This window comes from Neodiprion virginianus, chromosome 5, assembly GCF_021901495.1.
Source record: "Neodiprion virginianus isolate iyNeoVirg1 chromosome 5, iyNeoVirg1.1, whole genome shotgun sequence".
In the NCBI taxonomy this organism is placed as follows: Eukaryota; Metazoa; Arthropoda; class Insecta; order Hymenoptera; family Diprionidae; genus Neodiprion; species Neodiprion virginianus.
In genome coordinates this window covers 22212846-22235261 of record NC_060881.1, presented here as the reverse complement: position 1 = coordinate 22235261, position 22416 = coordinate 22212846, and the positions used below count along the sequence as shown (strand labels likewise).

Genomic DNA, 22416 nt, shown 5'->3' with positions numbered 1-22416 from the left:
CTTCCGTTGCATCCGTAGCATTTAGTTGGCTAGTCAGTTGACAGGGTCAGATGACTTTGTGTGTTCGGAACGTTAACAACAGTCTCTATCAGTAACAGTGCGGATTATGATATTTGGTGAATACCAGAAACGGAGAGAAGAATATTGGAGGAGAGTAATTAGAAAATACCGCGCGTGGTTTTGAAACGTGGAATTCGCACAATAGGTTGATTTGCAGCGTTTAATTTTTGTCCGTTTATTCACATTAACTTTTCCTTCAATCTTCCGTCACCAAAGATGCATTGCAAGTCATTTCCACACCGAGTATCGATTATAATCCTGATAACAGTTATTGCAACGATTCACGATTCGTCGTCTAAAATCACGGATCAAGCGACAGATACAACAACAGTTATGGCTGAATGTCCGGATTTTAATCCACAAAATTCACTCAATTGGACCCAGGTAAATAATTGAACAAGATTATATTCATGTTAAGTGTAAACTGAGCTAAGGTTCAGCTTTTGTGAACCAAGTATCTCGTATCGAAGTATGAACTCTGGTTTGGCCGCCTTGGCAAGTGAACAATATGTAGAATTCCAATCGAGGTAGAATAAACGGGTACAATAATAGGCACAATGGATGTTTATATCTTATTGTGGCGAATCAGATACATAATCTTGCGTATTTTTGTTCGCACTCTCTTTCTCTCTCTTGTTTTCTTTAAATATGTTATATAAGGATCAGCGACATGATACATACCGCATACGTATGTACATATTCAATTAGTAATATTAAACGACACTTGCACTTGTTGAAAGAGAAAAATAGAGTACCGATGACACGAGCCGAGCTCTGCATGATTGATATTCTTGGACTTCTTTATTTTCATCCGTTGAATGATGGAAGAGAGAGGAAGAGAGAGATAGAAGTAAACGTCTATATGACATGTGTATTTAATACCCAATGAACAAGCTGTTAAAGATAAAAGAAATCTGTCGTGAGGTCCTAACTAATATGGACTTAACCGACCGTCCATACTGATCCGAAGCACGTGCCAAGCCGCCCAGACTATAGACAACCGAAAAGCGGTCGACCCATCGTTCATAATTCTCGTAAAAAGAATTGCGTGGCAGTACAAATGTCGAGTTGATTTTGTTCGATGGGGTAAATACAGATAATATGCAATTTCAAGAAATTTCTCCGCTTTTCCCAACTATCCAGCCGACAAACCGTTCAAACTATGGACTTGCTTCTATTCTGACATCACAATTCTGTGAAAGATAGAGCGAACTCTCAAAGGTCATCCTCTGTAGCTTAGTGCGAAGGGTCATAGAATGATACGCTGCAGTATTGATGCCCGATGCAAACATTACTAAGCGGTGATAATGATTTCACGGTATTCAATCGATACAGATAGAGGGACAATGGTACGCGGTTGAGGTGGTGAAACACAAATTCGAAAAATTCGGCCCTATGACTTCAGGTCGGGTTTTTGTGAAGACGTGCCCCGTGATAAACCTCCGAGTTACCGGGTCAGGTGACGGCTGGACCCACAGGAGCCTGAGGCTTCTCTGGACCGAGGACGCTGGGAATCTCGACTACTCGTTTTATGTACCCTCGAACGTGAAGCCTGGAAAATGGAAATCAAAGGATGAACAGAACGGTACGCATCTGTTTTCCGTGATATTTTTTTTCAACAGTTATCGTATCCGAGTTGCCGGGATCAGAAAACTCATCGTCCTTGGTGTTGTGCGTTAATGCGTTCTTCAAACAGTTTCGCTCTCGTCAATATATAAATATGTCGGCCATTGCCAAAATTAACACAATTTACTCCAATTCTCGTGTATATAACGCACTCCCGTCGAGTCATGATGTTCGATGATTCATACGAGACCTTTTCGAAATCGAAACCACACTGCGGCTGTAATGCTTGAACTGCTTAATTGACAGTTTTCATTTACGATTGTAACGCAGGGACGCTTCTGGCCAAAGGATACGTTCAATTCGTCGGCGATGTTCAAGTGATGAAAGCGACCGAGTCGCACCTCGCCCTAACATTTTGTTCGACCACTGCTGACAATCAGTTGTACACGGTGATATTGTCCCGTGGACGCGAGCTGCCGCTAGAGGAGATACGTAATATCGAGATCCTACTCTCGATAAATAAGGGATTGAACAACATAATGATTAAACAGACTTGCGCTAATTCGGGGAGCAGGGATCACCGTTTCAGCGTTTACACTTTATCGGCATTGACCGTTTTCACCATCCTAGTCACCGTTTCTCACACGGCAATCGCACAAGCTGCTAATTTTAACTGTTGCATATTATAGTTTTATTGTGATTCTTACGATTTGTAGCATATGGCTGTTTATATATTATACAAATACCTATTATACAAATATAAATAATACGAATCACCCGCGGTTTGATCTTATGTATTCTATAAAGGATTTACCTTTATTCCTTTTTTAAAAGAAATCTTTACGAAGAAGTGGTTATTTATGCAAGAATGTGTTGTAATTAAATAGTAGTTATATCAATTTAAGTTTTAATATTGTGTTACACGATTGAACGTTCAAAAGTATATATTTTACTTATATTCATTATCGTTGTATTGTAATATGTATATTGATGAATAATTTATAGCATATATAAGGGAGGAAAAATTGTTCACTTTTGTATGAGTGTTTATTCATTAAACATGTTCGTTATTGAAATATCGTTATTTTAATTTTTTTTTTTTTATAAGAAAATTCGTACTCGTTGTACAATAATGAGTTTCAATATAACGAGATGATCACGAATTCTTGAAAATATGCTGATAATTCCGAATTATCCGAGAAAAAAGTAGCGAAAGAAAGAGAAGAATTGGCGAGGATCAGCAGATGCGTCAGCAATACTGGTACCGAGAACAGAGACGCGGGAGGGAGAAAAGCGAGCCGCGACGACGGGGGTCAATTGCGGAATTAACCTTAATTATTACCGAACGAATCCCTCCTTCGCTATCATCGAGCACATCGCGAGTCGCACCGCGTGAAACAAACGATCCTCGTCGTCATCCTCAAGTCGTCGACGACGATGATCAAGTATAATACACACACACACACACACACACATATATATATTAGGGTGCTTTTTTTTGGACTATTTTTTTTTTCTACAAAAAAAGCTACAAAAAAAAAATATTCAATAAATTTGTAGGAAATTCAATTATTTTTATTATTATTAATATTTTTTTTTGTAGCTCTTGTCATTTACGAGATAGGAGCAAAAAAACAAGAATTTCATGAAAAAATTGGGTTTGGGTGGTTCGTACGACTTCACCGCAATGAGCACTTTTATAGAGCATTTCATTCTGAAGAAAACCTACTGATGTCCTAGACTATACCATAAAATGCCTCTGAACTGTAGATGTTTTAAAGAAAAAAATTAAAGTTTACGTGTATTTTAAGCGGGAAATCTTTACATGCCTTGGGTGAGCACTTAATATTAATATTAAGGGCTCAATCTGTCAGGGAATTTTTTTTGTTGTATTTCCAACAAAATTTCACGATGGGACCGAAAAAAAAAATAGTCCAAGAAAGAGCACCCTGATATATATACATACAACATGGTTCGTGCAGAACTTAAAAAACGAAATCTTCTTCGGGGAATAATATTTGAGTGTTGATTCTTCGGATAATTAATTGACAGCATGAGTAGATTCACGTTGACCAATCTAATACAGTTTGTTAACTGCAGCCAGAGCGATCTTGCATATAATTGCGAATAGAAAAATCGTGTCGAGACTCATCGTGCTTTATGAGAGTACAGTGGTTCGGAGTCGAGCAACAATAAAAGGCCAGACCTGTCCGGGACACCGTAACGACAACATCATTCTATCGCTGCCGCATCATTGTCATTCGCTACACAGAAATAAACGTTAAGATATATACGGCGCATATTATCATCGAGTTTCAAATAACTTGTGAATAAAATATGAATTGCCAAAATAACAAGAAGAACGACAGCGATCGTTCATTACCGTGGTTTTTGCTAATCGTGGTCGTTGGATTAATAAACGGCTCATCAGGCTACACGGACAACGGGAAAACGGAAAATTCAACAATCATCGGAAACGACAATACAGGCAATGGAACGTTGTACTGTCCGGTCCTCAAACGACAACCGGCTCTGGACTTGAAGCAGGTGAAAAATCTTTCTAAATTATACACAGTTTGTTGGCAATGTCATTGGAAAAATTGTAATCGATTGAAATAGAATACCATAATTCAATTCCCTTCCATCTTATCGTGTTTCGTGAATAATTGCACATTATGTATACCCACAGATAATGGGAAAATGGTACGCGGTCGAAGTCGTGAAGCATAAAATCGAACCACCTGCACCCGATGGCCGTAAAGACGACGCTCAACACGTTACGACTACGGTAAAGACTTGTCCCGTAGTGGAGCTGTGGCCGGACGATAATCAAAATTCGAAGGGGAACAAATCGGAAGATAAATCAAGCGGCATCCGCATCCGATTATTATGGGTTGAAGACGCTGGGGATCTTGAATACTCCTTTAGCGTACCCGATCTAGGAAAGAATCCCGGCTTATGGCGTTCGGAAGGGCCGCAAAACGGTGATGTTTCGATTGTTCTTGCGTTTTCAGGCATCTTTCTTCGACATCGACGTCCGTTAATTCATTTTCAATATTTTTTTCAGGCACGCTGCTGACCCATAAATACGTCCAATTCGCCGGGTCGGTCCAAGTAATAAAGGCCACGGGATCACGGATGGTGCTGACTTTCTGCTCGACGCCGAGTCCCGCGGGAGCCGAGGAAACCCGTCAACTATTTTCCTTCATATTGTCCCGAGAACACAGACTCCAGGAAAGCTTCGCGATCGGGGTGCAAAATCTTTTGGCGAGACACGGGCTCACCGTCGAAAGCGTCAAGGAGACGTGCGTCAACGTTCCTGCAAACGATTATTCTAACGCCGATTTGTAGGAATTCCGACACTACGGGAGCAATTTTATAATATTTAGGATGTACTTGGGATTTCGGTAGATCAAGCTTGATTGGAAATTCTGATAATAAACTGCCTTTTGCGGAGAAACCGAAACGTGATCAGCTGTTCAAAAGTACAAAATTATGAGCCTGAGGGTACATATTCGATTGATACAATATTCGTTCATTGTCAGAATTTGAAATAAGCAAAAACTTGAGATTTCGATCGTATTTGATCTATCGAAATTTCTTATTCAGGGTTCGTACGCTTTCTCGAATCTGAAATTCCCTGACTTTTCCAGGTACTGTAACCTGAAAATAGGATTTTTCCAGTAACATTTCAAGAAATATAACCCTGAGTAATGACAATTTTTTCACACATTAATACTAATACCTTCAGTGTTACCTAGTAAATATCTTACTATCTGACTATCAATTAAAAAAAAAAAAAAAAAAACAGTCACCGATTTTGCGTAAGAAAAAAACGAAAGAAAGTTTGGTATTAAGTAATATACACGGAATGTATGAGGTGGTGCGATGACACAAAATTTTAATTATATGGAATTTTTTTTCTCCATATCGATAGTAATTTGTATAAGAACGAGTTTATTTCTTCGACACATTCAAAATTCCAGTCTTATTTTCGAAATCCCCTGACTTTTCCGTGTTGTAAGAAATTTCCTGAGTTTTCCAAGTTTTCCCTGTTGTTTTAGGGACCTGCATGATTTAGGGTGTATACAAGAAGACATGGATAAATGATCGTAATCGATTTGTATTCTAGATTTGTACAAATACGATTGCGAGTACATGACAATGATAATAATAATGATGATGATAATACTAGAGCTCGTTGAACGATGCGAGGACAGGGAGTGTTGCAGCCTAGGAATAACACGTGTGTGCGTGTGTGTGTTTGTGTAGATAATGACCGACCCACAACCGAATATGCTTTTCCTACTCCAAACAGAGGGAATGAATGAATGAATGAATGAACGGATAAATTGGATGATTGGAAGCGAAAAGGTGCGTATGTGTACCTACGTAGAGTTGGGAAATTAGTTAATCATGCAGTTCGAAACCGTTCCTCGAATACCACTCGCCAATTACGACGCCTACTCAACCCGTATGAATGCTATAGTATGCGCTTCGACATTCAGAGCTTACAAATACCATTATATTTATACTTTTTGTCGAATCGGGTCGAGAATTCTGGCCTAAATTAGATTCTCATCTTTCTGTTCATCCAGTTTTACGAACGAGAAAAGAGAAGCCTTAGAGAGTCCACGCTCGCATTTCTCGAGTGAACTCCGTTTGAATACCAGCCGATTGGACACCAGTGTTATTGGATATCAAAAGTAAACGAAAGCTGTATTGGATATGAGATTTATTGGACACCAATATTTATTCGACGTAGCCCCGAGGGGTCATTCATAAATAACGTAACACAAATTTCATGGTTTCCGCCCTCCGCCACGAGTATTTACATTCGTGTGAGTCTACCCCCGCTTTTGTGACGTCACTCATTTGGCAATTTTTAATGTCGAACATTGTTAAAACAGCAACCCTAATATGATCATTATTTTTTAATATTTTCCAATAAAGTAAAAAATTTGTATATTCTCAGCCAGACAGCACAAAACTTAAAGTCGTCTAAAGGATGTCTTATGCGCCATTTTCTGATGTCTATAAAGCCTCAAGGACATCTTTTAGGCATGACGATATCTTTTGGACATAGAGATATCTTTTAGGCGTTAGAAAATGGTGCATAAAAGATCCTTCGGACGACTAAATTTCGTGCTGCCTGGGCAGACAATAGATAAGTACTTAATTTTGTGTTGTTTTGGTTTATTTTCATATTATTTTTGTATCTGGCTTTCGAGCACAGAGTGGTATGTCCCTCTCTCTTTCAGGTTATATTTTGTATCTCTTAGGTGGAAATGAAATGCATCGAAGCTGGTAATAATCAATAAATAAATATTGTTTTTGGCCGAAAAAAAATTAATCATCCCGTGTCCACGGACCTTCAAACCATTCCTTTATATTACTAACGTAGCCCGGACTTCGTTATCTGTTTGTAAGGCGATGGAAAAATTGGAAGTGTCAAAATCTTCTTCATCCAACCATAGAGCAGCGTTGTCATTGTTTAGCAATGAGAGTCTTATATAATTTGCTTATTTTTAGTGACAAATAAATAACAGAACTAAAAGAAATTACCATCAACGAGTGAAAATAAGCGTCGAATGAAGGCGTTATCAGTCTTCAGGTTTATGAATATTATGTGTCTCCAAATATCGAAGTCAACGTATCACAAACGCAAAAAAAGGCTCGACAGCCCCATTCTATACACAATTCTGAACAAAAACACTCCAGTGTACTTTTATTTGATGGAGAAATAAATAAATGGCACGGATTCTACGAAATCGCAATGGTAAATTCGTCGAAGTAAAGTCCCATTTTCAAATTTTAAAGACAAGAATCTTTCGTTTTTCGCAAGCAGTCTGAAAATAAGACTCCACGGATTGAATTCACTCAAAAAAAAAAACGTTAAATTCGGCACAAATTTCCACAAATTCGTGATGCAGAACGAGATCCAAGCTCGTTCGAACTCCCCGGCGTCCCAGAATTCCGTGAGTAGTTTGAAGGCAGCGCTGCAGCAGCGACATTTGCGCGGCAAAACGAAACCGCCGTTGCGCTCGCGCTGTCTGACTAAGTTTTTGGAACTAATTTTTTATAACGAAAGCATATCGGTAACGGATTTACAAACGACATGTCGTGCATCAATAGTATTATACACTTACCGTTCAGCATTGACACAATTCACACACTCAAACACGATCCGATACAGATTCACTTACCCGAAAGCAATCACTCCTCCACGTGAACACAGCGGCGGACGGTAAGCGATCGTCTAGCCACTCACAATCAATACAAACTACAGTGATATGAACACGAACGTACTAACCGACATAATCGTAATTGGTAGTTGGTAAACAAACCGAGAGACTCTTGAAACATGCGACCGACGCTGAGACCGATCTTCACACAATTCCAAATGGTTCGAACGGTCCGAAGCTCGAGCGACGTCTGCGAATGCGCTGCGTCGGCGGCCTGTCGCCAACTTCAGGCGGCATGTGACGTCACAAATCCACGCGCGAATGACGTTTGTAGGTTATTGCCGGAAAGTGAGGAAGAGAATAGTTTCGCATTTAGCTGTAAGGAGAAGAATAAACGTCACTGGCAATCAGATTTTAAAATTTCTATTGTTCTTCTCCTTCTCTTTCCTTGGTTAGAGTGTTTGGATCAGCATTTGTTACTTCTTACATGCATATTGTTGTTTCTTAGTCTTTTATTTATTTTTTTTATCAACTTTTGGTTTGTTGCAAGCAGATAAGAGACTTGAATCTCACGGCTTGACGATTTACTAATATGCAACGTAACATATTGAGGCCTCTGACAAATTGTTACATATCATCGTCGCAGAAACGATGCTACAGTAAGCAGCAGGTTCGGGTTCGATTTGCACCTAGTCCAACCGGTGAGTAATTGAACATGCGGCTGATAAACCGAGAAGTGCGTAATATGGCGCAGTTAAGCCGAGCGGTGCACGTTGCCGCCTGTGTTTTTGAATGATTACGTCTATCACGAACTATGCACATTGAACCAGGCACATGGAAACTGAAAGACAAACGGCGAGAAGACGTACCAATGCAACGGAATTCAAATTTTGAAGAAAACACTGAACATGAGAGATTTTGCTACCGTTTTCAGCCGAATAGGATATTCATGTACTTCTGTAAAACATGTAAAAAAACAAATGAGAATAAGATTTAAAAAAACCGAAAAATTCTTATTGGCAAGATTTACAGAATTTTTGAAACTTTGATTCAGTTAAAATTACTATATTCATGTATGTATCACAGTTGCTGTAAACACCAGTTTGACAATTAATAAATTTAATTTCAAATTAAATATATCAATTCCATGGCTTTAGCAATAATGTAAAACAAAGAATATAGAAAAGTCCCAATATTATATCGTTAAACAGGACACCTGCATCTCGGAGGTCTGCGAACAGCTCTATATAATTACCTGTTTGCCCGTTCTAACAACGGCAGTTTCATACTGCGGATTGAAGATACGGATCAAACGAGATTGGTTCCAGATGCAATCAAAAAACTGCAGGATGATCTTCTCTGGGCAGGAATTATCCCTGACGAGGATCCGACGAGAGGCGGACCAAAAGGGCCATACCTCCAGTCAAAGCGCCTCGAGCTGTACAAGTACGCCTGATCACTAGTCAAGCGAGTAACTGAGACTGTCAGAAATGGCATTAAATCGCACACAGCTTATTTTTTTAAATTTAATTTGATCAATAACGGATTTATACCCAATACATAATTACAAAATTATTACGTGGGATAAAAGAATATAAATTCTAAGCATTGATTAGAAAAAATTAAATATATAATATGAATTATAATTGATAATACGTATTAGTATTCTGACATATATCAATATACAGTATGAAAAATAATTAGCCAATTTAACAAGCTTGTTTTGATTAATATTTATATATTTACTTTTGCATTTCATTTTCAAATGATGATATACTTGTTGAAAATAAATCAATGACTTCTAGGTTTTGATTCGCTATAACACTCGTTCTATAAATATTAAACTTTTCTCCAGCTTTACTTAAATTCAACAATGTGGTAAATATTATTTTGTTGATTCTAAATCTTCTTGATGGTATGTAAAAATCAAAATGAGATAAGCCTTATAACCATATGGGATTCTAGATCTTTGAATTTATGACACTTAAATCTCAATAGGTTTAAGTTTTTCGTTGCAGTAGTAATGATGTTTGTGATATGTTTTTTAAACTCAAGATTAGACTGCAATGCAATCCGAAGATCTTCAATTTCCTTTACTTTCTCTATTTTTTCTTCATAAATAATGATATTGTTGCTCATTTAATGAGTATGCAATTCTTTTCAATTACACAAACCTTGGATTAAAGATCATTATATTTTCTAGTGACCATTTCTTGTTAACTTCAATATCTTTATGCAACTTATTATTATCATCAATGTTTCTACTACTTTTATAAACTTTCCTTATGTTCCAGTGAGCAGGTCGAGACTCTTCTGAAAAACGGATCCGCCTACAGGTGTTTCTGTACTGATCGCAGGCTAGATCTTCTGAGACGTGAGGCGCTTAGGCTCAGACAGATTCCAAGGTACGACAATAAATGTCGCCACCTTGCCAAGGAGGATTTGGCAGAGAAATTGAGAAGAGAAGAGCCCTACTGCATCAGGTTCAAGCTCGTCGGGAATATTAATTCCTTCGACGACCTTGTTTACGGGCCTACGAGTTACGATGTGGCGCAAAATGAAGGGGATCCGGTAATCATCAAGTCCGACAAGTATCCAACTTACCACTTCGCCAACGTGGTGGACGATCACTTCATGGAGATATCGCACGTCCTGCGTGGTGTTGAGTGGCTCATGTCGACGCAGAAGCATATATTGATGTATCGGTGTGTGAGTTCGCTTTCTACTCACAAATGCTCGACAATGACTGGTTTTTTTCGGATTTTTCAGGGCTTTCGGATGGACGCCGCCGCTGTTCGCACATCTTCCACTGATCCTCAATCCAGACGGTTCGAAACTGTCCAAAAGACAGGGGGACATAAGGGTCGAGAACTATAGACAGAGTGGAATATTCCCACTTGCTTTGCTCAACTTCATAACTCATGCTGGCGGTGGTTTCAACAGGGCACACGGTAGGGAGCAGCGATGCTACAGCTACGGGGAGCTGATAAAGCAGGTGATTTGATTCGCTTTTGCAAAGGAAAAAGAAGAAGGAGGCGAATTGTTGACTAACACTGAAGTTACTCGCTTTTTTACCTTCTTGCTCTTCTTTTTCCAGAGAAATATCTAGAGAAAAAGGAGAATGAAGGGGGTTATTTTGCTAATTTAATTTTGGATTCGATAGATTTAGTAGTTTCAGGTGTTTCTGAAATGACTAAATAAAAGAATAAAAACATTACATTTGATGATGTTGTATGACCTTGAAACGCATTCAAGTGGAAAGTTCTTAGCCAGATTAACCACTTGTTTTATTTTGTATGAAGTTCGATTTGTCTGCTGTGAATGTCAACTCCTGCAAACTGCTACCCGAGAAGCTATTGGAGTTCAATAAGCTGGAGATATCGCAGCTCCTTGAGGAGGAGAACAACGCAAAGTTCCTTATCAACAAAGTCGTTAGGCTGGTCAGTGACGCGTTTCCCGACAGGTAAGAGCTCTCTGTCCGTCATTGAAACTGTTCTGTGAGTTTAAATATTCCATGCTCGATGTTTGATCGCCAGATCGAAGGACGGCACTCTGCAGCTGGACGAGAATCACGTTCACGACGTTCTCAATTGGGCCAAGAATAGGATATCAAAACTTGAAGACCTAGTCAGCGGTGAGCTGGCTTTTCTATGGGTGGTTCCTCCCCCCTCGACTTCAGCCATTAGCCAAAGCCCCACCGAATATTTGAGTAAAAAAATTCAAAAATAGATACATATACGTACGAGTCTCTGCTGCTAATCATGTAATAAATAAATCGATTCTTACCAGGAATACTGGAGGAGTTTGATAGGCAGCTAGCTTCCAAAGACGCGGATTTCTTCCGAAAAGAGAGTCTGAAAGACTGGTTGAGGAATTTCGCTGACACAAACGATATTCCGTTTGAAAAATTCATGAGATTATTGCGCAGCGTCCTAAGCGGCTTGAAGGTAAGACTCGTCATGACGCTTTGATTAGCAGTTTTAAACAGTCTGGTCATTCTTTCGAAATAGGAGGGTCCAAGCGTGGCTGAGATGATTGAGATTTTAGGCCAGAACGCGACTCTGGATCGCGTGAAACGAGCTCTTTCCTAGAAAACAAAAACGAGGACTCAAGCAGATTTTGTGTATATAATATTATCGATGGTTGTACAGATTTCGAATAATTGTTAATGCTGTTTTTATCGTAAGTAGAAAAAAGAAATACAAAATCAAATGACAAAATAAACCTTTTGTAAATATACTTAACTGCGTACTTCTGCCCAAAGAATTTTATAGACACACTCGCATGAATTTCATGTTTTCACTTGAAAAAAAGCCGGTGAAATGAATAATTAAAAATAAAAAAACCATTATACCAGCTTAAATATAACATCGAATGTTTTTCTTTGGTAGTTCTTGTTCTCGTTGTACCTATTAATCCTATGCCACTTTAGTCTCCTAGCACTAGTCCTCTATTTACTTGTAGTTTTCATTTTCCGTCGACGATTCGAGGGTAAAATTATTGACTCACATGGAACGTGGACGGTTTTTTCTTTTCTATTTTTTAACACACTTTGGCTGAGCTGTAACAGTAAGGAATAGGAAATTAAGCGTTTCATTAACAACAAAATAGAGTTCGAAATGTCAAGAAGTTTATTATTATTATCATTCAACCTTTGGTATAATGTAACTGTTGTATGTACCGGCTCAATCGTTATATTGATCGACGTACGAATAAGAATAATAAGAATAACAACAGTTGTAATAAGAATAACACTAGGAACAAGAAAAATCGTGCGTATTTATAATATCATAGCATAGCGCGATATAGTATTAAAAGATATTGCCGGAAGAGTTCGAATCTAAATTCACTATACAAATACAGTTTCTGTCAACGCATAAATATATCTGAAGAAGTAGCCAGGACTAAGAAGAAGGATCGACGAGTCGCACGTTTATCGGTAAGCTGCCGCAAAAAGATCGTGGAGTGGCGAAAATCGAAATCGAGCGACACGTCGGTCATTCTTTCACGTACTGAACACGGACAGCGACGACTGGTTAGCGCATTGAATGTTGTTATTATTATCATAAGACAATAGAAAAGAAACTACATTTAAGTGTTGGGACATAAAAAAAAAGAGAAAAAATACAATACTGTTACGCAAAAATTTGTGAAGTTTTAGCTTAAAATTATATGTATATAGGTATAATACAAGTGTACATTATCTATGTTGTAAAAATAATTTAAAACGATAGGTATTTCAATGGCCCGAGGATCATGTACTTTTTAGTCCTTGCTTTTAGCTCTGAAATTCAGACATAGAAACGATGAATGAAATGTTATTACTAGTAATGACAATACATAACTTGTGCAAAAGAGAAACAAGTATGTATTTATCTATTCTGTGAGATATTTATCGAGGAATAAATCGTCGATTGTATTTGTTCCGTTTTGTTAAAGTTTCTTGGACCCAAGTTATTGCAGAACTCTTGCATACTACAAAGTCAATCTCTTCGCGTGATAATAATAAAACTTCAACAAGGTTTTGTATTTTATTCCTCGTTGTTTGCAGCTCGAAACAACATGGATAATATTTATTATCTATGAACAGGATGCTGAATTAGGATGCGAGAAGAGAAAACACAAGGACGAATTTTAACAATACGGCAGGTAATCGATGATGATGATGTCGATGATTGTATCGGGACCGTTAAAGAGAATAATTCTAATTATATTGCAGCAATGTGCTGAGTGGCGCATATTATTTTTTTTATTTTTTCAATTTCTTGTTTACGATTTATTAATACATGATTTAGATCAGGCATTCTGTGTATATTAATTACCTAGATCATTGTACGCATATATATATTGGTAAGATTTTCTTTTTTTGTTTTTCTTTCTTTTATCACAGAATTTCTTTTCAAATTTAAAGTATATCGTGTATAGTCGCTATATTTATGTATTTATTTATTTATTTATTTACGAACCGGCTATATAAATATGTCGTTAATATCTATTCCCCCCCCCCTACAATATTTTCTTTATTTTTCTTCAATGTAATCTGTGAATAGGGTACGTAATTTTAAGTCAATATATTTAAATACAATGTAGAATATATTATGTATATATGTTTTGGAATGAGTGATTGAAACCCTTATTATGCATCAGTTTTATATTATATATGTATGCATGAAGATTTGTTCTCAACTTTGAAGGGTATCTATTCGTTTCCTTGTATATTACTCTCTTTGAACAACAGCTATCCGTGCTACGTATTATTGTAATTAGAGCAATAAATTTCCACGATTAACGCAGAGGATTTTAGAAATTTCTGTGCAAGTAATAATTATCATCGATCAATAATGCCGATAGTAAGAAGAATAATAATAAATTACAATTACTATTTCGTTATAATAAGATTCCGCGGTATAATTAATAATGTAATAACTATGAATGTACGATTATTACGTGTAAACCAGTCGATAGATACAAACTATTGCTTATAGATTTAGAATATAACTTCGATTAGTTTCAATTTGTTTTATTAAGTATTAATATTATTATTACATTAATTATTTTTTTTCTTCCTCTTCTTGTCCAGATATATTATGTACGTATGTAATATTTGTTGGATTTATATTATTAGATTAATTTTTATTATACGGTTAAATATTAATTATTTATTTATTTTATATAATAGTGGTTCATCATTCATCATTTATCGCATAGATAAAGTATAAGTATAATTTTTAAACTTTGTATTATTATTGTTATTATATTATGTATGTAGGTCGTTTAAGAAACAGTCTGAGAGATGTGTGCTATTATTATTATTATTATTATTATTATTAATCAATATTAATAGTTTTCAGAAAGGAATAGTTTTCTTTCTTCTTCTCCTTCTTCATTTTTTTTTCGTTTGCTTCATTCTCGTTTTTTGGCGGTTTTATAGCTTGTTTTTTCATTGTAATGATAGGTATCGAGGTACACATTGATAATAATACAGAGTATAATATAGAAAAATTTACATTTTTACATTAATGTTAGGTATGCTGTGTGTATAGTATAGATAGATAAATAAAGGTATATACATGTACTCGTGTATCATACATCGTAGTGATGAAGGCAAGAGATATATTTTATTGCCTCAAGGAGGCTTCTCTGTTAGAAGAGGAGAGAAAGAGGAAAGTGCGCCGCTGATTATCGACAAATTTTACAACTTGAACGAAGTATTATTGTTATTATCATTTCCTGTTTTTCATTTACTTATTTAATTCTTTATTTATTCATCATCTACTCGAGGATACCAAATCTTTTGCACGTGTATAATTAAATTATCGGTTTAAAATATCCCCTTACTTAAGCGGGTACCTAAGCCTTGAGCTCAATAAAATGTTAATACTTTTCAGAACAGTATAGCATTAATGGACATGTATGGATACAAGTATGAAAAATACGGTTAAAATCCCGGACTTGCTTCAATTTGAATAGAAGGTTTACTGTAGCATCAAAATTTTGGAAGTTGTAGCCACTATAGTACTGGTCGGTGAAAATCTGTGCTGAAATCTGCGATCACGATCTCGGCCGAACAGAGTATATGAAATAAAAAAATTTGGGATCTTTTTGACAGTCAAGGTATCCTTTAGACTTCTATGCAACAGATTTTTGATAAATTGAAATTTGGCAGAGATATGAAATTTAGGACTAAAAAAAATCCGTTTCCTAGTTTTCAAGTAACATTTTAACCTGTATTTAAGAAACGAAACGACGAATCACAAGCCTGCCTCACAAAAATCTAGTTCGTAATGACATAAAGCTACAGTGCAAATTTCAGGCTGATCGGACGAACCGTTCTGAAGTAATTGTGGTCGGAGTTATGAAAACTCATATATGAGTATGTTGAAACCTAGAAATCTAGAACAAAAATAATTGAAAATCTAACAAAAATAATTTCGAGGCTTAGACATCCCCTTAACTTTCGTTTTGGTTCTCGTTTCACGATTTCAGTAAGCAATTGTGTATAAATTCGATTATTCTTTATTATTTTTACTCTCAGCAGCGCAAATAAATGTATTTTTTCGTTCAGCTGTTTCACTTTAACATGCAAGCGTAGCATTCGTTCAACGTCAAGAACCGCGAGTTTTTTTCGGTTGTTGTCTTTCTTTTTTATATACCAACTTTATCTTTTTATCGTCGAAGAGAATACTGATAATTATTGCGCCATATCGTTCAATTGCTTATTTGTGTACATATATATATATTCGACCATTTTTTTTTTCCTTTTTGAGTGAAGTTTATCAAGAGATTATTTCTTTCCTATTTTTACATTCCGATGCATCCCGTCTCAACTCTTCTCTGTATATTTTCATTATTTGGTTCTTTGCCGCGTATAACGGATAATACTTTACGCCTTGAAGAAAACGGCAGTGCGCACGTTACGGTTAATTATAAATCCAACTATTCTTCTACTTCTTCTCCTAGTAATCATTAAAAATAATAATAATAAGAATGTTAAACAACTAATAAATAATATTAAATACTTTACGTAACTTTAATCTCCTTATGCCTAGTAATTTTTTTTTCGATACCGTCGAAGGGACTGGTACGCGTGTGTGCAGGTATTCGTAGCTACTCGCTACAAATTCCTCGCACTCTGTAGCAATTAAAAACAGTTTACAATGTAGGTATAGGTTTGTAAATATTACATTTTATCTATATAACATTGTAGAAGTCGGGAAGATTCAAGGTTTAGCGTACATTACGTAATATTAATTTACTTTATGATTAGTTTTTTGCTTTCTCATTATCGCTGTCTCACACTTCGTCGTCTCTCAGTTTTTACGATACCTTTTGTGAGCTTTAAATACTGTGATATTGGTACGCGTTATCTCATATTCAATAGAGAAACGAAATATAAAGAGAAAACAATATCGCGGGTGGAAGAATGATATCGATATCGAAAGAGATTCGTTTGTCTGATTATTATACGTATATATATTTATTATTATAAATAGAGAATGAGATCAATGTTAATTTTTTTTTTTTGTTACTACCGTTTCGACGCGTATTTTATCATCTTCATAAATTGAGATTGCACACACTTATTCTAATATTATATTTATTTAAATCTGTATGATAGAAGTTTTTTTGTATTTTTATCATCATCTTCTTCTTCTTCTTCAATCTTTCTTCTTCTCCGCAAATACGATTTTTACTCGAAGGGAACAATGCGTTTGTCTTCGACTTCTTCATTGCCAGATTCCAGCAGGAATTGCTCTAAAGAACTTTCTTATATCTTTTGTACGGTTTTTGCAAATTTTTTCCATTGTAGTTGCAAAATAAAAAAGATAGTGTCACACGGCAAAGTGTGGAAAAGTGAATTGTTCGATCAACAATGTCTTTTTTTCTCTTCATTTTCACGCTTAAATGCCGTACTCACTTTTGTCGTCGTCGTCGTTATTGATTGAACTTAATAGTAATGGTAAGCGAGGTAAAATATGTAAATCATTATCGAAGAAGAGAGTTCAAGATCATAGGCATACGAATTTCCCTTTATCCTTTCCTTCTTTGACTATGATTATAATCATTATTATATATTAGCTTAAATATATAGTGCTTGAAATAAATACCTGTCGGTTTTTTTTTGGCTCCGTTCCATTTTTTGTTTCTTTGGTTCCCACGTTGGAAAATACTAATAATATTTCCCATTTATTAGAAAGAAAAGTAGCGGTTTCCTTTTTCTACTTCTTTGTCTCATCTTTTCCATCATCTTATCTTTGGTATTTTGTTTTCATGATTGCAAGTTCCTCTTTTTCTCGATTTAACACTTCGAATTTCGTCACAATCGTAATGAATGTTTCCACTCCAACTAAGAGATCCTCAGTTTATTCGTTAATTCCTGATTCGATCGCCAAGTACGAGACAAATCGAGTATGACGACGACGACGACAATACCGAAATCTACTAATTATTAAGGTCGTTGATGGCCTGTAGAATTCGCTTGACGTGTCCGACTTTGGTAATGCCGAGCTCTTTGAGATCCCTTCTGGCCAAGGTGAGCAATTCCTTACCTCTGATGTCGTGCGACATGAAATTCTCAGCATATTCGCCAAGCTGAAGACTCTCCAGCCACGAGCAAACCTCGGGCACGTTCCAAGTTGTCGCTTGATCGCGAGCCAGCGCCGACCCGCCGGGATGATTTCCCGAACCCCATCCTGTCCGGCGAAACTTTAACCAGAACAATCCTCGGTGACGATTCTTTTTATCACCCTGTGGAGCCAGATTTACAGACGGAGAAGAGCGTTAACGGCGTTCTTGTTAGCCTTGTTAGTTCTATTTGTTACAGTAAAGGAAAAGGGGGCGGGGGGGTGGGGGGTGGTGGTACAGCATGGACAGTCTAAAATCATACCTATTTTTAGGAGTTTTTTTAAAGAAAATAAAACACTTGGAGCAATTTGCGTTTGAGGGCTTTATTATTTATTGTTTCAAGACCATTTTAGAATTTTTTCATTGAAATTAATAACAACATGGCGAATATAAGTAGCGAACGACTCTGAATTCGAGGGTTTTTGGGGTGGTGATATCCTGACATCACTGTCCAATTTGTGATAAATGAAAAAAAAAGTTTTGCAAATATACACGATTATGGATAAAAAATTCCATTATTGGAACAAAAACTTGTTACACAAATTTGAATGACAAAATTTTGGAATTGAAATTCAAAAATCTAGCTACGAGCTGGAATCGATAAGTAAGTTTTAAGGATTGTGTAAAAACATAGTGATCGGATAAAAGTTGATCGAGAAATATGCGCTACCGGATTGAAAACGTGGTCGTCCACTACTTATATTCGCCATGCCACCATTTTTTTATTAATTTCAATGAAAAATTTTAAAATGTTCTTGAAAATATAAATAATAAAGCCCTCAAACTCAATTGCTCTAATTGTTTTTATTTTCTTTAAAAAAAAACTCCTAAAAATAGGTATGATTTTAGACTGTCCAGGCTATACCCCCCTCCCATCCCCCTAACGGAGGCAAAGTCCACCATCCAAAGGTTGTTACCAATCTTAGGTCTCTATAATCGAAATTGTACAATGATATTTCACATTCTCTAATCGTTATCACAAAGAAATACAAACAGAATTTACAATCGTTACGCAATCATGAGTATCGATACCGAATTGCAAGTTTCAGATTTTCAATGGAATTTCCAGATTTTATCAGGTTTGTAACAACCACGATGTGTTTAATTTTCAGCAAACCTGATCGTTGGTCAAAACTTCGATCAGCGCGATTTGCAGAGAGATGGAAATGTCGACCGTAAGCTGGTTCGCTGAAAATTAGGGAGTCCAGCCATAAGCTTGTTACATTTCTAGGCACGTTAGGCGTGTATTAGTATTAGACAGAGATCTTCAACTGGGCGTGCCATCTTTGGTGAACGGTTCATTCTTCATCCAAAAAAATAGAATCGATATTGAAACACGAATTTCACAAATAATAATATGATAAACGAAAGGATTGGACAAGGAATATTTGTTCACCAAAGAAGCCATTGTGCAATCATAAGCATGCGAACATGCTGTGGAGCAGTTTTTTTTCTCATTTCCCTGCGACTTTCGTTTTCCCTTTTTGTATTTAGTGATAAAAATACCAAATATTAAATAAAATTAGCCAAAGTAGCAAAGTATACCGAGCGTAATGAGTTGTAAATATGCACGACTAGCAAGCAAATCAAGAAAAAAAACAGAAAATTAAGCCACGAACCAACCGGTTTATACTGCTGATATCGTTACGCATTCAATTATATATCCTATGTACATACATACACACATACATTGTACATATTACAGTATATACATATATAATTAGATACTATAAATTTGATGAAAAGCGTATTACCAGCAACGGAATTGAGTACTCAGTCAATCCGAAACAAAAGCACAGGACAATTTATTAATTATAATGATGATAATAGTAGTGGCGATGATAATAATAACCATGATTATACTAATAATAATAATAGTAATAATAACAGTAGTAATACTAAAAATACGATGGTGTTTTACACAAGAAAACAATGCGTGTGGGACGATTTTGTGAGGCTATAAAAGACATGTCGTGACGGCGAAACAACGACTAATAATAATATGATAAAAATAACGATATTAACAATTTATTCATTTTTACATTAATGATAAATTTTTGATATAGATTTGTTAATGAGAATTTTGTGTGTACTTTAGAAAGCTCTACGGGGAGTAAATATAATTCAGAAATCGACGAGTCGCAGTTGAACAAGTTCCTGCTTTATATATTGATAAAAATACATATCGTGTGTTTGAAAAGTTTTGCAGCTCTAAAATAAACTTCCTAAATTTGGATAAAAATTATTAACGATTTTTTCAATATCAATCGCAGTTGATTGTAACGCTTTAGGTGAATTTTTTCACAATTTGTAAGCAATTATTTATCGGTTTGAAGACCCAATTACTTATTTTTTATAAAAAGAAAATTGTAATTTTCGATCTCATAAACTGTTTTTTTTTTCTCGGCGCAGAAAATAAAATGCAATCAGAAAACAAGCGACAAGTGTACGAATTTCAATGATAAAAAATTTACAAACAGATATAACTTAATTGTAGGGTTTGAAGAAAATGTGTGCGTGTGTGATATAAAAAGATGTAGGTAAATATTTACCCTGGAAAGAGCGAACATGTATTAGATGAAAATAATGTGAATGAATTGTACCTGTTCGTCAGCCTGCAGATGATGAAGGTACACGAGACCTGTGCCAGATTCGTCAAAGACACATTTCCTCAGTTCTTGTTCCATGCCAGCCAATGAAGCAGACAATTTGCTCTCCAAGTCTTCTCTCAGTCTCTGCGATTGAAAATTGAATCAAGAATGACGCGACAAACAAAAATAGATAATTCGCGAAATGGGGTGGAGACAAGAATGGGGTAAATTTCTCACCAAATTATGCGCTTTGTCCCTGAGCAGCTCACAAGAGTCTTCGTAAAGCTGTCGAGCGCTAGAAACGAGCTCCGTGACGACGGGCCTCAAGTCTGGCTGAAATTCAGATGCAAACGGTCCGTCTCGTTGTGTTCGAAAAATTAAAATTAAAAAGTTGATTATTCGTAAAGTGCGCCTTTTCGGTGTAAAACACGACCGAAAGGGCGTATACTTTACGGATACTCGAATAAAAACTGTTGTTCGCGCCTCGGCCGTAAGGTTTTACTATTCAAATTCGACATATACAGACCCCTTGGATAATCTTTCCGCCAGGATGAACGTTTTCCAAACTGAGCGCCGTCCTTGCCGCTACTTGATACAAGTCCGGCTCGAGACTGGGATGCGAGATGATGAGGAGCTTGACCCATTTGACAAGGGTCGTCACTGTCTCAATAAACGACAGCAGCACGCCCATTTCCTCCTCGTTTAGGTTCGACGGCTTGGCGTCCACCTGCGACGACGGAGTTTGTGAACCGCCCGACAAAGTCGACGTCGACTGCGATGTCGATGTCGAGGTTGAGCTTCGCTGCTTCTCCTCCCAGGTTCGCAAAGACGTTTCTAGTGCCTGAAAGAAGAGGATCAAAATTCCAGTTGAAATGATAAGAAGGGTGGAAAATATTGAATCAAATTTAGTCACAGCTAGTATGAATTCTGAGCATGGAGGCTCAATCGGCTTGTTTTTTACATCCAAAAGATGGGGGATTTAGGCAACTTTATTCGTTGAGTCTCACTCTGTTTCTGTACAGCATTTGCATCCGATTTTTGTGTATTATCCTGATCATTCCCGGTGGCTGAATCCAGGCCTCGCCGTCGACTTGAATCGGCACTCCTTCCTCGCCGAGTATGTTTATCTGAACTGTCTGACACTGCGCTATCCTGTGATGCTGTAGATTGATCAGACGTGAGGCAGCCATTTGTACGGATCCGAAGACAGCGACGACCTCGAGTATCCTGTCATCAAAGGACGGTGCCAGGAAAAGATCACCCTCCTTGGTACCACCCCAGAAATTCGTCCCTCCCATAAAACTGTGCGAAAAAGAGTTTTTTTTTGGCGTCGTTGTTGTTTAAAAATAATGTCGAAAACGAGGAAATAGGTGTTTCGATAAAACGGCAAAAACAACTACCTCGGTATGTTTAGAACTACGATGCCTTGCAGCGAGGGAAGTGGTATTCTCTGCCCGTCGCATTCGAGCTGCACACGCTGCTCGAGATTCTTGTAAGTCTTCTGCAGCCACTGTTTAGATCCGAGAACGCCATACCACATGTAGTTCTTTGCGCGAGATCTACACTTCTCGGGATGTTCCTCACGCTTGTGGTGAAAGTCTAGACTTATTTTAGCGTCTATACCAATGCCGAAGTAGTTGTTCATCACACAGCGCTCATAGTAGCCTTCCCTGTGTTTTTTTTAGAACCGTTTTATGGTCAATTTTGCTGCATAAAAATTGCATCAACGAGAGTTTTAACACAATAAATCAAATTTCAACAAAATTTCTTACAGCAAAGTCTCGTCCGGATCCATGAGAGGGGAAACAGCGGCGCAAAGTGCGTCTGCATTGGCGAGAAGCGCTTGGCTGATCAGTCCGGCACCTCTGCTGACATCTGGAAGTATCAGA

The 22416-nt window shown here is 37.0% G+C and overlaps 4 protein-coding genes across 17 annotated transcripts in view; 3 read left to right on the top strand and 1 right to left on the bottom strand.

Annotated features, from left to right (window-relative positions):
• Nucleotides 1–2676, top strand: LOC124305402 (uncharacterized). Its single transcript, XM_046764792.1, has 3 exons — nucleotides 1–444; nucleotides 1396–1645; nucleotides 1957–2676. Exons 1-3 carry the CDS (start codon nucleotides 277–279, stop codon nucleotides 2313–2315), a joined length of 777 nt encoding a protein of 258 aa, XP_046620748.1. The 5' UTR covers nucleotides 1–276; the 3' UTR covers nucleotides 2316–2676.
• Nucleotides 2677–3024: 348 nt separating this feature from the next.
• LOC124305401 (uncharacterized) lies at nucleotides 3025–5494 on the top strand. 2 transcript variants are annotated; one of them, XM_046764790.1, is made up of 4 exons: nucleotides 3025–3071; nucleotides 3727–4173; nucleotides 4316–4610; nucleotides 4694–5494. In XM_046764790.1, exons 2-4 carry the CDS (start codon nucleotides 3964–3966, stop codon nucleotides 4975–4977), a joined length of 789 nt encoding a protein of 262 aa, XP_046620746.1. In that variant the 5' UTR covers nucleotides 3025–3071; nucleotides 3727–3963; the 3' UTR covers nucleotides 4978–5494. The 2 variants fall into 2 exon arrangements, with proteins under 2 accessions (XP_046620746.1, XP_046620747.1); XM_046764791.1 differs by lacking the exon at nucleotides 3025–3071 and having other exon boundaries at nucleotides 3704–4173.
• A 2576-nt stretch (nucleotides 5495–8070) lies between these two features.
• LOC124305398 (probable glutamate--tRNA ligase, mitochondrial) lies at nucleotides 8071–12755 on the top strand. Of its 4 annotated transcripts, none has more exons than XM_046764781.1 (9): nucleotides 8075–8259; nucleotides 8347–8512; nucleotides 9023–9257; nucleotides 10106–10516; nucleotides 10581–10806; nucleotides 11114–11274; nucleotides 11348–11520; nucleotides 11601–11758; nucleotides 11822–12755. In XM_046764781.1, exons 2-9 carry the CDS (start codon nucleotides 8404–8406, stop codon nucleotides 11900–11902), a joined length of 1554 nt encoding a protein of 517 aa, XP_046620737.1. In that variant the 5' UTR covers nucleotides 8075–8259; nucleotides 8347–8403; the 3' UTR covers nucleotides 11903–12755. The 4 variants fall into 4 exon arrangements, with proteins under 4 accessions (XP_046620740.1, XP_046620737.1, XP_046620736.1 ...); XM_046764782.1 differs by having other exon boundaries at nucleotides 8090–8189; nucleotides 8350–8512; XM_046764784.1 differs by having other exon boundaries at nucleotides 8071–8512; nucleotides 11348–11445.
• The window catches only part of LOC124305397 (diacylglycerol kinase eta), a 33791-nt gene continuing 23636 nt past the window's right edge, over nucleotides 12262–22416 (bottom strand). For 8 of the 10 annotated variants that reach the window (XM_046764772.1, XM_046764774.1, XM_046764769.1 and 5 more), the window contains 7 exons: nucleotides 22300–22402; nucleotides 21928–22197; nucleotides 21535–21829; nucleotides 21054–21368; nucleotides 20765–20860; nucleotides 20540–20671; nucleotides 12420–18059 (listed from right to left, as the gene is read on the bottom strand). In XM_046764772.1, coding sequence (XP_046620728.1) covers nucleotides 17754–18059; nucleotides 20540–20671; nucleotides 20765–20860; nucleotides 21054–21368; nucleotides 21535–21829; nucleotides 21928–22197; nucleotides 22300–22402 — 1517 coding nt within the window. In that variant the 3' untranslated portion in view covers nucleotides 12420–17753. Of the gene's footprint in view, nucleotides 12373–12419; nucleotides 18060–20539; nucleotides 20672–20764; nucleotides 20861–21053; nucleotides 21369–21534; nucleotides 21830–21927; nucleotides 22198–22299; nucleotides 22403–22416 lie in introns of those variants that run through there. The other 2 variants (XM_046764776.1, XM_046764775.1) reach the window with 2 other exon arrangements.

What these genes read in the sequence shown, in the direction of transcription:
- LOC124305402 (XM_046764792.1), top strand. Translation starts at nt 277, where the DNA reads ATGCATTGCAAGTCATTTCCACACCGAGTATCGATTATAATCCTGATA. An exon ending in ATTCACTCAATTGGACCCAG is followed by an intron (nt 445 to 1,395) that starts GTAAATAATTGA and finishes CAATCGATACAG; the next exon opens with ATAGAGGGACAATGGTACGC. An exon ending in ATCAAAGGATGAACAGAACG is followed by an intron (nt 1,646 to 1,956) that starts GTACGCATCTGT and finishes ATTGTAACGCAG; the next exon opens with GGACGCTTCTGGCCAAAGGA.
- LOC124305401 (XM_046764790.1), top strand. Translation starts at nt 3,964, where the DNA reads ATGAATTGCCAAAATAACAAGAAGAACGACAGCGATCGTTCATTACCG. An exon ending in CGGCTCTGGACTTGAAGCAG is followed by an intron (nt 4,174 to 4,315) that starts GTGAAAAATCTT and finishes GTATACCCACAG; the next exon opens with ATAATGGGAAAATGGTACGC. An exon ending in TTCGGAAGGGCCGCAAAACG is followed by an intron (nt 4,611 to 4,693) that starts GTGATGTTTCGA and finishes TATTTTTTTCAG; the next exon opens with GCACGCTGCTGACCCATAAA.
- LOC124305398 (XM_046764781.1), top strand. Translation starts at nt 8,404, where the DNA reads ATGCAACGTAACATATTGAGGCCTCTGACAAATTGTTACATATCATCG. An exon ending in AGTGACGCGTTTCCCGACAG is followed by an intron (nt 11,275 to 11,347) that starts GTAAGAGCTCTC and finishes TTTGATCGCCAG; the next exon opens with ATCGAAGGACGGCACTCTGC. An exon ending in AAGCCCCACCGAATATTTGA is followed by an intron (nt 11,521 to 11,600) that starts GTAAAAAAATTC and finishes GATTCTTACCAG; the next exon opens with GAATACTGGAGGAGTTTGAT.